Source organism: Vulpes lagopus, chromosome 21 (genome assembly GCF_018345385.1).
Source record: "Vulpes lagopus strain Blue_001 chromosome 21, ASM1834538v1, whole genome shotgun sequence".
In the NCBI taxonomy this organism is placed as follows: Eukaryota; Metazoa; Chordata; class Mammalia; order Carnivora; family Canidae; genus Vulpes; species Vulpes lagopus.
The window spans coordinates 196712-210914 of NC_054844.1; the positions used below are offsets into that span (position 1 = coordinate 196712).

General features: G+C 43.3%; 1 protein-coding gene across 6 annotated transcripts in view; it reads right to left on the bottom strand.

Annotated features, from left to right (window-relative positions):
* USP18 (ubiquitin specific peptidase 18) overlaps positions 1–14203 on the bottom strand; it is a 71710-nt gene that overhangs the window by 32251 nt on the left and 25256 nt on the right. For 4 of the 6 annotated variants that reach the window (XM_041736676.1, XM_041736677.1, XM_041736671.1 and 1 more), the window contains exons 2-4: positions 13669–13928; positions 12504–12600; positions 1446–1591 (exon numbers count right to left, since the gene is read on the bottom strand). In XM_041736676.1, the coding sequence (XP_041592610.1) occupies positions 1446–1591; positions 12504–12600; positions 13669–13726 (301 nt within the window). In that variant the 5' untranslated portion in view covers positions 13727–13928. The remainder of the gene's footprint in view (positions 1–1445; positions 1592–12503; positions 12601–13668; positions 13929–14203) is intronic. The other 2 variants (XM_041736672.1, XM_041736674.1) reach the window with 2 other exon arrangements.

Consider the following 14203-nt stretch of genomic DNA (forward strand, 5'->3'; position numbering starts at 1 on the left):
CTAGGAAATAAACAGGGTTGCTGGAGGGGAGGTGGGTGGGGAGATTGGGTAACTGGGTGATGGGTTATAAGGAGGGCACATGATGTAATGAGCACTACATGTTATATACAACTGATGAATCACTGAACTCTACCTCTGAAAATAATAATATACTATATGTTAATTAATTTAATGTAAATAAAATTTTAAAAGGAAAGAAAAAAGGAAGGAAGGAAAGAAAAAGGAAGGAAGGAAGGAAGGAAAGAAGGAAGGAAGGAAGGAAGGCAGGCCTTGGTATCTCCCAAATTTGGGGAGAGATTTAGACATCAAAGTTCTTGAAGCATGTCCACAATAGCCAAACTGTGGAAGGAGCCTCAGTGTCCATCGAAAGATGAATGGATAAAGAAGATGTGGTATATGTATACAATGGAACATTAGCCATTAGAAACGACAAATACCCACCATTTGCTTCAACGTGGATGGAACTGGAGGGTATTATGCTGAGTGAAATACGTCAATCGGAGAAGGACAAACATTATATGGTCTCATTCATTTGGGAAATATAAAAAATAGTGAAAGGGAATAAAGGGGAAAGGAGGAAAAATGAGTGGGAAGTATCAGAAAGGGAGACAGGACATGAGAGACTCCTAACTCTGGGAAACGAACTAGGGGTGGTGGAAGAGGAGGGCGGCGGGAGGTGGGGGTGACTGGGTGATGGGCACTGAGGGGGGCACTTGATGGGATGAGCACTGGGTGTTATTCTATATGTTGGCAAATTGAACACCAATAAAAAATAAATTTATAAAAAAAAGTTCATGAAGCTCTTAGTTCCCTAAACATATTCAACTCAAATGAGTATTCTCCAAGACACATCAATAGTAAAGCTTTTTAAAATCAAAGACAAGGAGAAATATTAAAATCAGTAAGAGAAAGGGAGTTTATCACTTACAAGGGAACCCCCCTCCCATAAGGCAATCTGTATATTTCTCAGCACAAACCTGACAGTCCAGGAGACAATGGAATGCCATATTCAAAATGATAAAAGAAAAAACTGCCAATCTAGAAAACTTTACTTCAGAAATGAAAAATACATAAGGCTTTTCCAGACAACTGCTGAGGGAGTTCATCACTGCTACACTTGCCTCATAAGAAATTGCCTAAGGAGTTCAGTTTTTCAACTAACTGCAAAAAGGAAATTTGTCATTTTGAAACATCCTACAAAGAAAAGCCCAGGTCCAGGGGTCTTATGTTTTTTAATAATAAATTTATTTTTTATTGGTGTTCAGGGGTCTTAATTCTACCAAATATTTAAGGAATTAATACCTACCCCTTCACAAACCTCTCCAAAACAAAGAAGAGGAGGGAACAGCTCCTGACCTATTCTTTGAGGCACTCCCTCTCCCCCTGTTCCCTCTCCCCAGCCTCCTCCCTCTCCCTGTCTCTCAGAACTGAGAGGGCTGTCTTACTTGGAACATTGTACTTCTGGAGACAGTAGGCAAGCTCCATAGGTTGCACTGCTTTCTGACGGCTGTCCTGCATCCTCTCCAGTAGCAAGAGCAATTGGAAGGGGACACTTTTCCTCTGCTCTTCTGTTCCCCTTGGTACCGTTATCCTGCCAAATAAGCACATCCATGAACCTCCTTATTCCCAGAGTTCTCAATGTGAGCTGCATACTGGAATCACTTGGGAGAACTTTCTAAACTCTCCATGCCCAGGCCACTCTGCAGACAAACTAAATCAGAATTTTTTTAAATCAAAATTTCCAATGGTGGGGCCCAGTTATCAGAATATTTAAGTTTACCAGATGATTTAAATGTAGAGATAAGGGGCAACTTGGTGGCTGAGTTGGTTAAGTTTCTGCCTTCGGCTCAGGTTAAGATCCCAGAGTCCTAGAATCAAGCCCCACATCGGGGTCCCTGCTCAGTGGGGAGTCTGCTTCTTCTTCTACCCCTCACCCCCTCATGCTCTCTCTCTCTCTTTCACTCTCAAATTAAATATAAATAAATAAATAAATAAAGTTGAGAAGCATCATATTAGCAAATTGGCTATAGAGAATATCCTCTCAAGAGGAGAATCAGACAACTGTTACCTCACCCCTCTCCCCACTCTGCCCAACAATCACACTTAAATGAAGGGCAGATAAGAAGTCCTAGGTCCACAGCAAAGTGGCCATACCACAAAATGTCCAGGCTGAAGTACTCCAAAGTGAAAAGGCAAATACTGATCTAGGCTCTGGCAATAAAAGAAAACATGAAGTAATGTCAGTTTATTTTGAAAATGATTTGCCCAATAATAGGCGTCTCTCAGTTGCCCATGCAATTAGAAGGGAGAACACAATTAGGAACACAACTAGATAACTATTGGATCATCTCAAAATCTGACCTGAAGACAGAACAAACTCCACAACTAAAGGTAGAAAAGAATACAGGAAGTGCAGAGATGCAATTTTGGGGAGAAACAGACTGCAGGTGCTGCAGAGGGGATGGAGAAGGGGAGAAATAGAGAGGAACACACAGGAGAACACACAAAGAGAACATTTCCCCAAAGCTATTGGCTTAGAAAAGGAGAGGAGCAGAATTTCATGAGTTCTTGCAATCAGCAGGACTTAAAGCTTGAAATTTTAAAGATCAGAGGGTTTGGCTGGGCTAGAGCCTGGAGTTCACTACGCTGTTCCTGGAAAGAAGGCAGGAAACAACCTGGGGGAAGACAGCATTGAAACAGTGATCTAAAGACTGTCTGGGGCATACAGTGGGAAGAGTATTTGCTCTTCTCAAAGCACGTCCCTGAGAGACAGCATGCACAGAGACACCATCCAGGAATGAAAGAGCCAGGTGGCACCATTTCACTCCCCTGTCCCTCAGCATAAACACACAGCCACCTGTGGGAAGCAGCACAATGACAACACTGGCTGCCTAACTTACCTACAACAAGCCCCATACTCCATCACTCCAGTCATACTTGCCTGTATCCCAATGTGGTGATCCCCTCACCCAAAAGACCAGTACAAATCCCATTCCACACTTCCCAACTAGAGTCCTGCAGGACCTCAGTTGTGGGGGAGGTGGTGACAGGTCTCATTTCACAAGAAGACCAGGGCACACCTAGTTTGAATTCACAACCTATTAAAATTCAGGCCAGGGACAAAACACTGCCTACAGCAGGCAAAGAGACCTCTTCAAACAACTGTCCTGAAGGACAGATCAGCCAAAACACAACAGAAGAGAACATGCAGCACACACAGGAGACACTCCCTGAAGCAGCATGCCTTTGACACTATCTGACCTCCCTTCTTTAGGCCATTACTTCCAGGAAGAGGAGACACAGCTGGATTTTCTAACAAAGAAGCAGGCAGAGACTTACACACAATGGGAAGGCAGGGGAATTTATCCCAAATGCAGAACATGATAAGGCCATGCCAGAGATCTAAGTGAAACAGACGTAAGTAACATGCCTGAGGGAAAATGTAAAGTAACAATTATAAGGATACTCACTGGGCTTGAGAGAAGAATGAAAGACAATAATGAGATCCTTACCACAGAGACAAGAGTTTAAAAAGAACCAATCAGGTCTGGGGGAAAGATGGTGGAGTAGGGGCTTCACCTCACCTGGCCCAAACTCACCTAGATAATTTCCAAACCATCCTGACACCTAGGAACTCAACTTGAGATTTAAAGAGAGAATAGCTGAATGCTACAGAGAGAAGGGTTTTCGCTTCTAACAAGGTAGGAAGGCGGTAAAAAAAGAAAATAAAAAAGAATCAAGTGGGAGAGGGGCCCCGCGAGAACCTCCGGGACAGGAAAGCCCAGCCCCAGAGAAGTGGAAACTTTAAAAATCCGCACGGGATTCTTCCCTGACAGAGAAAAGCTCAGCAGGGAAATTGGGAAGAAGCACAGGAGGGGGAAGTGAAGCCTCCAGTCTCCTGGAGTCACTACTAGAGGAAGTGCGCCCAAGGAAAGCACGGGCCAATCTCAGTAAAGGGCTGGGCATGCACCCAGAAGGGCATCAGGAAGAAGTCAGGTCAGGTGGGGGCTCCAGACCGAGGGGTCTGCACCCTGCTGCTTTCAGGAGCCACGGCCCCGGAGCACGATTCCAGCAGCGCAGGCCCTGGATTCCAGGGCACCGGGGGACACAGCTCACCATCCTGAGCTGCCCCCGTACAGGCGGAGGTGGGGAGAGCACAAAGAGCAAGGACTCTCCTGCTGCCAGGTGCCCCAAGATGTGCAGGTCAGTGCCCCCACCCTGGGAACATCTAGGCCAGTGTGGACTGGGAGACTGAGGGCGGTTACTGGGGAAGCTGACCCCAGAGTTGGAGTCAGTGTTGGCCGCTGCCAGTGTTGTTGTTCCTCCTGGTGTCACCTGGTGCCTGGGAGGGGCGGAGGCCCAGGGGACAGAGGCCTCACAGGGTAAACAGCTCCCACTGAGCCCAGCACCCAGCAGGTGTTGGGGGCATCTCCCCAGGTACACACGCCTGAGAGTCAGCACAGCAGACCCACCCCCAGAAGACCAGCTGGAGGGACAGAGGAAGAACAAATTCTTGACCAAGCAGCGCTGGAAAGCTCCAGGAGAATTCGAGGTATTTATGGTATATAGAACCAAAGGGTACCCCCTCCTTTTTAAAAAATTTTTAAAAGTATTTTCCCTTTTTCCATCACAACTCATTTTCATATCAGACTAAAAGTTTCCAATATTTTTTTCTCTTTTCCCACCTTAACTACAATATTTCACCACTTCTTCATTTTTAAGTTTCTTCCTTTTTGACTTCCATATTTCTACAATTACAGGTCTTATATATATTTTACACTTCTAGATTCTCTTCACCATAATCAACTTACTTTGGGGAGGATATAAAGATAAGTTTTGTTTTGTTTTGTTTTCTGTTTTTTGTTTCCTCTGCCTCATTTTGTTCTACAATGGAGGAAGTTAATACCTTCTAAAACATGACCAGCATGCACCCAGACCAAGTAGAATACCATGCTGGTTCATTCTGTGAGACTATCTTCTCTCTTCATCCCCATCCTGCCCCCTTCTTTTATCTCATTTATGTTTTGGTGGTCAATGTTGGGGCTTTCTACAAGTATTGCTGGTTTACATAAATTTGGGACTGAGCATCTTCTAACATACAGAAATTAATATACTCAGAACCAAAGGATCACCATCTAGGACCCCTCAGGTAGATTATATTCTCCCTCCACTATAACTTCGTCACCACCACCATCTCCCAGTCCCCTGCCCTTTTTCTTTCTTCTCCTTTCCTTTTCCTCTTTTTTCTCTTTACTTTTGCATATTTCTCTTTTTTTCTTTTCTTTTTTTTCTTCTTCTTTGGGATTCTTGGCCTTTTATTACTTACTACTTTAAAATTGTTTTAAAATTTTTTTTTTCGCTTTAGTGGTCCTTTTGTTTAATTTTGTTCTGATCTTTGTTTTCAATTTCTGGTCTCTGACCTCATCAAAATCATCAAGGGTGAAATTTACTTAGGTCATGGTTGATACTCTGGAGTCAGCCAACTCATACTCAGCACTGAGCAAAATGACTGGAAGTAAGAACTCACCACAAAAGAAAGAATGAGAAACAGCACTCTCTGCAACAGAGTTATAAAACTTGGATTAAAAGTCGATGTCAGGAGGAGGAGTGAGATGGCGGAAGAGTAGGGTCCCCAGGTCACCTGTCCCCACCACATTACCTAGATAACCTTCAAATCATCCTGAAAACCTACGAATTCGGCCTCAGATTTAAAGACAGAACAGCTGGAATGCTGCAGTGAGAAGAGTTTGCGCTTCTATCAAGGTAGGAAGACGGGGAAAATGAAATAAAGACACCAAAGGCCTCCAAGGGGGAGGGGCCCGCGAGGAGCCGGGCTGAGGCCGGGGCGAGTGTCCCCAGGACAGGAGAGCCCCGTCCCGGAGGAGCAGGAGCTGCACCAACCTTCCCGGGCGGAAAGGGCCTCGCAGGGAGTTAGAGCAGGACCCAGGAGGGGGGGGATGCCCTCGGGCTCCCTGGGACACTAACAGGCACCTGCTCCCCGGGAGATGCCCCGAGCTCCCTAAGGGCTGCAGCGCGCACGGCGGGACCCGGAGCAGCTCGGAGGGGCTCGGGCGGCGGCTCCACGGAGGGGGCTGCGGGGCGGGAGCGCGGATCCAACAGCGCAGGTTCCGGAGCACAGGGCGCCGGGACACAGCCCAGGATCCGGCCTCCCCCGGGACAGGCAGAGGCCGGGAGGGCCCAGGACACCGAGGACACTCCTGCCCCGAGCTGAGCAGATCAGCGGCCCCGCCCCGGAGCCTCCAGGCCCTGCAGACAGAGAGCCCGGCAGCTACTGCGGGAGCTGACTCCAGGGTCCCAGAGCTGCCCCCGCCACTGTGACTTCCTCCCGGGGCCTCACGGGGTGAACAACCCCCACTGAGCCCTGCACCAGGCAGGGGACAGAGCAGCTCCCCGAAGTGCTAACACCTGAAAATCGGCACAGCAGGCCCCTCCCCCAGAAGTCCAGCTAGAAGGACAAGTTCCAGGGGAAGTCAAGGGACTTAAAGTATACAGAATCAGAAGATACTCCCCCGTGGTTTTTCTTTCTCTTTTTGATTTCTGATTGCTTCCCCCACCCCCTTTTTTTTTCACCTTTCTCTTTTTCTTCTCTTTTTTTCTTTTTTCTTCCTTTTTTTTCTTTTTCTCTTTTCTTTCCTTCTCTCTCTCTCTTTTTCTCCTTTTCCTAATACAACTTGTTCTTGGCCACTCTGCACTGAGCAAAATGACTAGAAGGAAAACCTCACCTCAAAAGAAGGAATCAGAAACAGTCCTCTCTCCCACAGAGTTACAAAATCTGGATTACAATTCAATGTCAGAAAGCCAATTCAGAAGCACTATTATACAGCTACTGGTGGCTCTAGAAAAAAAGCATAAAGGACTCAAGAGACTTCATGACTGCAGAATTTAGATCCAATCAGGCAGAAATTAAAAATCAATTGAATGAGATGCAATCCAAACTAGAAGTCCTAACGACGAGGCTTAATGAGGTGGAAGAACGAGTGAGTGACATAGAAGAGAAGTTGATGGCAAAGAGGGAAAATGAGGAAAAAAGAGACAGACAATTAAATGAAACCAGACTAAGGGAAATAAACGACAGCCTGAGGAAGTAAAACCTACATTTAATTGGGGTTCCCGAGGGCGCCGAAAGGGACAGAGGGCCAGAATATGTATTTGAACAAATCCTAGCTGAAAACTTTCATAATCTGGGAAGGGAAACAGGCATTCAGATCCAGGAAATAGAGAGATCACCCCTAAAATCAATAAAAACCGTTCAACACCTCGATATTTAATAGTTAAGCTTGCAAATTCCAAAGATAAAGAGAAGATCCTTAAAGCAGCAAGAGACAAGAGATCCCTGACTTTAAAGGGGAGGAGTATTAGGGTAAGAGCAGACCTCTCCACAGAGACCTGGCAGGCCAGAAAGGGCTGGCAGGATATATTCAGGGTCCTAAATGAGAAGAACATGCAACCAAGAATACTTTATCCAGCAAGGCTCTCATTCAAAATGGAAGGAGACATAAAGAGCTTCCAAGACAGGCAGGAACTGAAAGAATATGTGACCTCCAAACCAGCTCTGCAAGAAATTTTAAGGGGGACTCTTAAAATTCCCCTTTAAGAAGAAGTTCAGTAGAACAATCCACAAAAACAGGACTGAATAGATATCATGATGACACTAAACTCGTATCTGTCAATAGTAACTCTGAATGTGAATGGGCTTAATGACCCCAACAAAAGGCACAGGGTTTCAGACTGGAAAAAAAAAAAAAGCAGGACCCATCTATTTGCTGTCTACAAGAGACTCATTTTAGACAGAAGGACACCTACAACCTGAAAATAAAAGGTTGGAGAACCATTTACCATTCAAATGGTCCTCAAAAGAAAGCAGGGGTAGCCATCCTCATATCAGATAAACTAAAATTTACCCCGAAGACTGTAGTGAGAGATGAAGAGGGACACTATATCATACTTAAAGGATCTATCCAACAAGAGGACTTAACAATCCTCAATATATATGCCCCGAATGTGGGAGCTCCCAAATATTTAAATCAGTTAATAACCAAAGTGAAGAAATACTTAGATAATAATACACTTATACTTGGTGACTTCAATCTAGCTCTTTCTACCCTCGATAGGTCTTCTAAGCACAACATCTCCAAAGAAACGAGAGCTTTAAATGATACACTGGACCAGATGGATTTCACAGATATCTATAGAACTTTACATCCAAACTCAACTGAATACACATTCTTCTCAAGTGCACATGGAACTTTCTCCAGAATAGACCACATACTGGGCCACAAATCGGGTCTGAACCTATACCAAAAGATTGGGATCGTGCCCTGCATACGTAGTAATTCCTTGAAATTAGAACTAAATCAAAACAAGAAGTTTGGAAGGACTTCAAACACGTGGAGGTTAAGGACCATCTTGCTAAAAGATGAAAGGATCAACCAGGAAATTAAGGAATTAAAAAGATTCATGGAAACTAATGAGAATGAAGATACAACCATTCAAAATCTTTGGGATGAAAAATAAATAAATAAAAAATAAATAAAAAATTAAAAAAAATTAAAAAAAAAAAAACAAAATCTTTGGGATGCAGCAAAAACAGTCCTGAGGGGGAAATACATCGCAATACAAGCATCCATTCAAAAACTGGAAAGAACTCAAATACAAAAGCTCACCTTACACATAAAGGAGCTAGAGAAAAAACAGCAAATGGACCCCAAGCCCAGCAGAAGAAGAGAGTTAATTAAAACTTGAGCAGAACTCAATGAAATCGAGACCAGAAGAACTGTGGAACAGATCAACAGAACCAGGAGTTGGTTCTTTGAAAGAATTAATAAGATAGATAAACCATTAGCCAGCCTTATTAAAAACAAGAGAGAGAAGACTCAAATTAATAAAATCATGAATTAGAAAGGAGAGATCACTACCAACACCAAGGAAATACAAACGATTTTTTTAAATTTTTTTTTAATTTTATTTATTTATTTTTTTTAATTTTTATTTATTTATGATAGTCACAGAGAGATAGAGAGAGAGGCAGAGACACAGGCAGAGGGAGAAGCAGGCTCCATGCACCGGGAGCCCGATGTGGGATTCGATCCTGGGTCTCCAGGATCGCGCCCTGGGCCAAAGGCAGGCGCCAAACCGCTGCACCACCCAGGGATCCCATTTAATTTTATTTATTTATGATAGTAATACAGAGAGAAAGAGAGAGAGGCAGAGACACAGGCAGAGGGAGAAGCAGGCTCCACGCACCGGGAACCCGATGTGGGATTTGATCCCTGGTCTCCAGGATCGCGCCCTGGGCCAAAGGCAGGCGCCAAACCGCTGCGCCACCCAGGGATCCCACAAACGATTTTAAAAACATATTATGAACAGCTCTACGCCAATAAATTAGGCAATCCAGAAGAAATGGACGCATTCCTGGAAAGCCACCAACTACCAAAACTGGAGCAGGAAGAAATAGAAAACCTGAACATGCCAATAACCAGGGAGGAAATTGAAGCAGTCATCAAAAACCTCCCAAGACACAAGACTCCAGGGCCAGATGGCTTCCCAGGGGAATTCTATCAAACGTTTAAAGAAGAAATCATACCTATTCTACTAAAGCTGTTTGGAAAGATAGAAAGAGATGGAGTACTTCCAAATTCGTTCTATGAGGCCAGCATCACCTTAATTCTGAAACCAGACAAAGACCCCACCAAAAAGGAGAATTACAGACCAATATCCCTGATGAACATGGATGCAAAAATTCTCAACAAGATACTAGCCAACAGGATCCAACAACACATTAAGAAAATTATTCACCATGACCAAGTAGGATTTATCCCTGGGACACAAGGCTGGTTCAACACTTGTAAAACAATCAATGTGATTCATCATATCAGCAAGAGAAAAACCAAGAACCATATGATCCTCTCATTAGATGCAGAAAAAGCATTTGACAAAATACAGCATCCATTCCTGATCAAAACACTTCAGAGTGTAGGGATAGAGGGAACTTTCCTCGACATCTTAAAAGTCACCTACGAAAAGCCCACAGCAAATATCATTCTCAATGGGGAAACACTGGGAGCCTTTCCCCTAAGATCAGGAACAAGACAGGGATGTCCACTCTCACCACTGCTATTCAACATAGTACTGGAAGTCCTAGGCTCAGCAATCAGACAACAAAAAGACATTAAAGGCATTCAAATTGGCAAAGAAGAAGTCAAACTCTCCCTCTTCGCCGATGACATGATACTGTACATAGAAAACCCAGAAGCCTCCACCCCAAGATTGCTAGAACTCATACAGCAATTTGGCAGCGTGGCAGGATACAAAATCAATGCCCAGAAATCAATGGCATTTCTATACACTAACAATGAGACTGAAGAAAGAGAAATTAAGGAGTCAATCCCATTTACAATTGCACCCAAAATCATAAGATACCTAGGATTAAACCTAACCAAAGAGGTAAAGGATCTATACCCTAAAAACTATCGAACACTTCTGAAAGAAATTGAGGAAGACACAAAGAGATGGAAAAATATTCCATGCTCATGGATTGGCAGAATTAATATTGTGAAAATGTCAATGTTACCCAGGGCAATTTACACGTTTAATGCAATCCCTATCAAAATACCATGGACTTTCTTCAGAGAGTTAGAACAAATTATTTTAAGATTTGTGTGGAATCAGAAAAGACCCCAAATAGCCAGGGGAATTTCAAAAAAGAAAACCATATATTGGGGGCATCACAATGCCAGATTTCAGGTTGTACTACAAAGCTGTGGTCATCAAACGGTGTGGTACTGGCACAAAGACAGACACATAGATCAATGGAACAGAATAGAGAACCCAGAAGTGGACCCTCAACTTTATGGTCAACTAATATTCGATAAAGGAGGAAAGACTATCCACTGGAAGAAAGACAGTCTCTTCAATAAATGGTGCTGGGAAAATTGGACATCCATATGCAGAAGAATGAAACTGGACCACTCTCTTTCACCATACACAAAGATAAACTCAAAATGGATGAAAGATCTAAATGTGAGACAAGATTCCATCAAACTCCTAGAGGAGAACACAGGCAACACACTTTTTGAACTCGGCCATAGTAACCTCTTGCAAGATACAACCATGAAGGCAAAAGAAACAAAAGCAAAAATGAACTATTGGGACTTCATCAAGATAAGAAGCTTTTGCACAGCAAAGGATACAGTCAACAAAACTAAAAGACAACCTACAGAATGGGAGAAGATATTTGCAAATGACATATCAGATAAAGGGCTAGTTTCCATGATCTATAAAGAACTTATCAAACTCAACACCAAAAAAACAAACAATCCAATCATGAAATGGGCAAAAGACATGAACAGAAACCTCACAGAGGAAGACATAGACATGGCCAACAAGCACATGAGAAAATGCTCTGCATCACTTGCCATTAGTGAAATACAAATCAAAACCACAACGAGATACCACCTCACACCAGTGAGGATGGGGATAATTAACAAGGCAGGAAACCACAAATGTTGTAGAGGATGTGGAGAAAGGGGATCCCTCTTGCACTGTTGGTGGGAATGTGAACTGGTGCAGCCACTCTGGAAAACTGTGCGGAGGTTCCTCAAAAAGTCAAAAATAGATCTGCCCTATGATCCAGCAATTGCACTGTTGGGGATTTACCCCAAAGATACAGAAGCAATGAAACGCCGGGACACCTGCACCCCGATGTTTCTAGCAGCAATGTCCACAATAGCCAAACTGTGGAAGGAGCCTCGGTGTCCATCGAAAGATGAATGGATAAAGAAGCTGTGGTCTATGTATACAATGGAATATTACTTAGCCATTAGAAACGACAAATACCCACCATTTGCTTCAACGTGCATGGAACTGGAGGGTATTATGCTGAGTGAAATAAATCAATCGGAGAAGGACAAACATTATATGGTCTCATTCATTTGGGGAATATAAAAAATAGTGAAAGGGAGTAAAGGGGAAAGGAGAAAAATTAGTGGGAAATATCAGAAAGGGAGACAGAACATGAGAGATTCCTAACTCTGGGAAACGAACTAGGGTTGGTGGAAGGGGAGGTGGTTGGGGTTGGGGGTGACTGGGTGGCGGGCACTGAGGGGGGCACTTGATGGGATGAGCACTGGGTGTTATTCTGTATGTTGGCAAATTAAACACCAAAAAAAATAAATTTATATAAAAAAAGTACAAGTCACTGTGAAAAATTATATATGTGGGGGATCCCTCGGTGGCTCAGCGATTTAGCACCTGCCTTAGGCTCAGGGTGTGATCCTGGAGACCCAGGATCGAGTCCCACATCAGGCTCCCTGCATGGAGCTTGCTTCTCTCACTGCCTGTGTCTCTGCCCCTCTCTCTCTCTCTCTCTCTCTCTCTCTCTCTCTCTCTCTGTGTCTCTCATGAATAAATAAAATATTTTAAAAATTATATATGTGAAAATGTACAGTAACATATATGCTTATCAACCTGAATAATAGTCTTACCTCTTCAATATCTTGGTGAATCCCACATTCATAATTAATATCTGAATCAAGGAGTTAAGACAGCAGGTCTGTCCAATGTTGTGTAAACCAACAGGGCCTATATAGAAAAGAGAAAAAAATACTGAGGACAAGATCAAGCTAAGCAATTTAACAAAAATCAAATGTCTTTCTAAGATCTAACAAGGACATGAAATCCCACAAAATTCTCTCAGAGGTACAAAGACTTCACTAAAGAGCTTGCAACCAAATTGGAGAGGAGGGATAAAGCATGGGATTCTGAAAAGCAAACTAGTAGTAAAACTTTTGATAGTTCTTAGGAAAAGAGAGCTGTCACAAGAAAGTATTATGCAATGTCAAATGAATAGTACAAGCAATTGTTATAAAAGCAAAGAGAAAGAAAGAACTACAGAAAGTACAACTGAGAGAATTATGAGTTCCTCCCACTCAAGCTGTTCCTTATAGAGTTGAGTCAGAATGGGCATATATGGAGCTCAGAGATAGAAGTAATTTCCTAGCTAGTATAGTTCAGACTCCAGTGAACAGGATCCTACCTAGTCCCCACCAGTTGAAGAATATCAGGGGAAGAAAACTCTGGGAGAGATTCACTAATCTAAGCTCACCTCCAGAGGCTGGAAACCAAAAGGAATTTATGAAGATGTGAGAAAACCAAAAGATAGCATTTCTCTGAAGTCTCCTTTCCCAACCCAACTTGGGGTCATCTGACCTCACAAAGTGAGTAATTTAAGAGGGAGGTAAAACCACTAAACTCAGAGTTCCTGAGGAAAGGATTTTTGTGTATATGAGATAGGATATTAAGATAAAAAAATCCAGGGACAGTAAGTATTCACAGATTTTGGCTCCTGAATCAGCAGAAGAACCTCTAGACATACTAGCACACAGGTGCAACAGTAAAGGCAGGAACTAATGCTGAGTGCCACTATATGCCAAGCATTAATTTGAGGCACTTTCCACAGATTATTTCATTTACCCCTCCCAACAACCTTATGTACTCAGTACTAGTATTATGCCCACTTTACAGATGCAGAAATGGAGGCACATGAAATCAGGAGTCATTAACCACAAAGCTCTACTGGTTCAGAATACAGTAGGTGAGCAAAGTATTTCTATACAGCCAAAAAGAGAAAAATGTGAGGTATCTAATGACCATGAGGACAGTCCCAGGCGCTGAGGCACTCCCTTCGCTGCTCCTTCTTCCTCTTCATATTGTTCTCTTCCTTATTTTCAGTGGGTTCTGCTGAGAAATGCTGAGACTCAGCCAGGATGCACTGGCAAGTTACCTCAGGAACCCTAACACCTGACCCATTAGTGATCACTCCAAAATCCCCAGGCTACTGGCTGCCCGGCTTGTCTTCAGGACTGCACACTTCCAGGAAGAGTTCACCTGAGTCAGCTTTGGTGGGAGCTCTGTGAAAACACACCACAGCTAGGTAAGAATAAGGGAGAAGGAAAGCATATCCATGTGATCAGTTCTGATTCCAAAGAGACAAGTCACGTGGATGGAGGCAAAACATATTATTCTAAGTGAAATAAGTCATTCAGAGAAAGACAAATATGTATGATCTCACTCATGTGTGGAATTTAAGAAAGAAAATAGATGAATATATGGGAAGGGGACAGAGGGGAAAAAAAGAGAGAGGGAAACAAGCCATAAGTGACTCTTACCAATAAAGAACAAACTG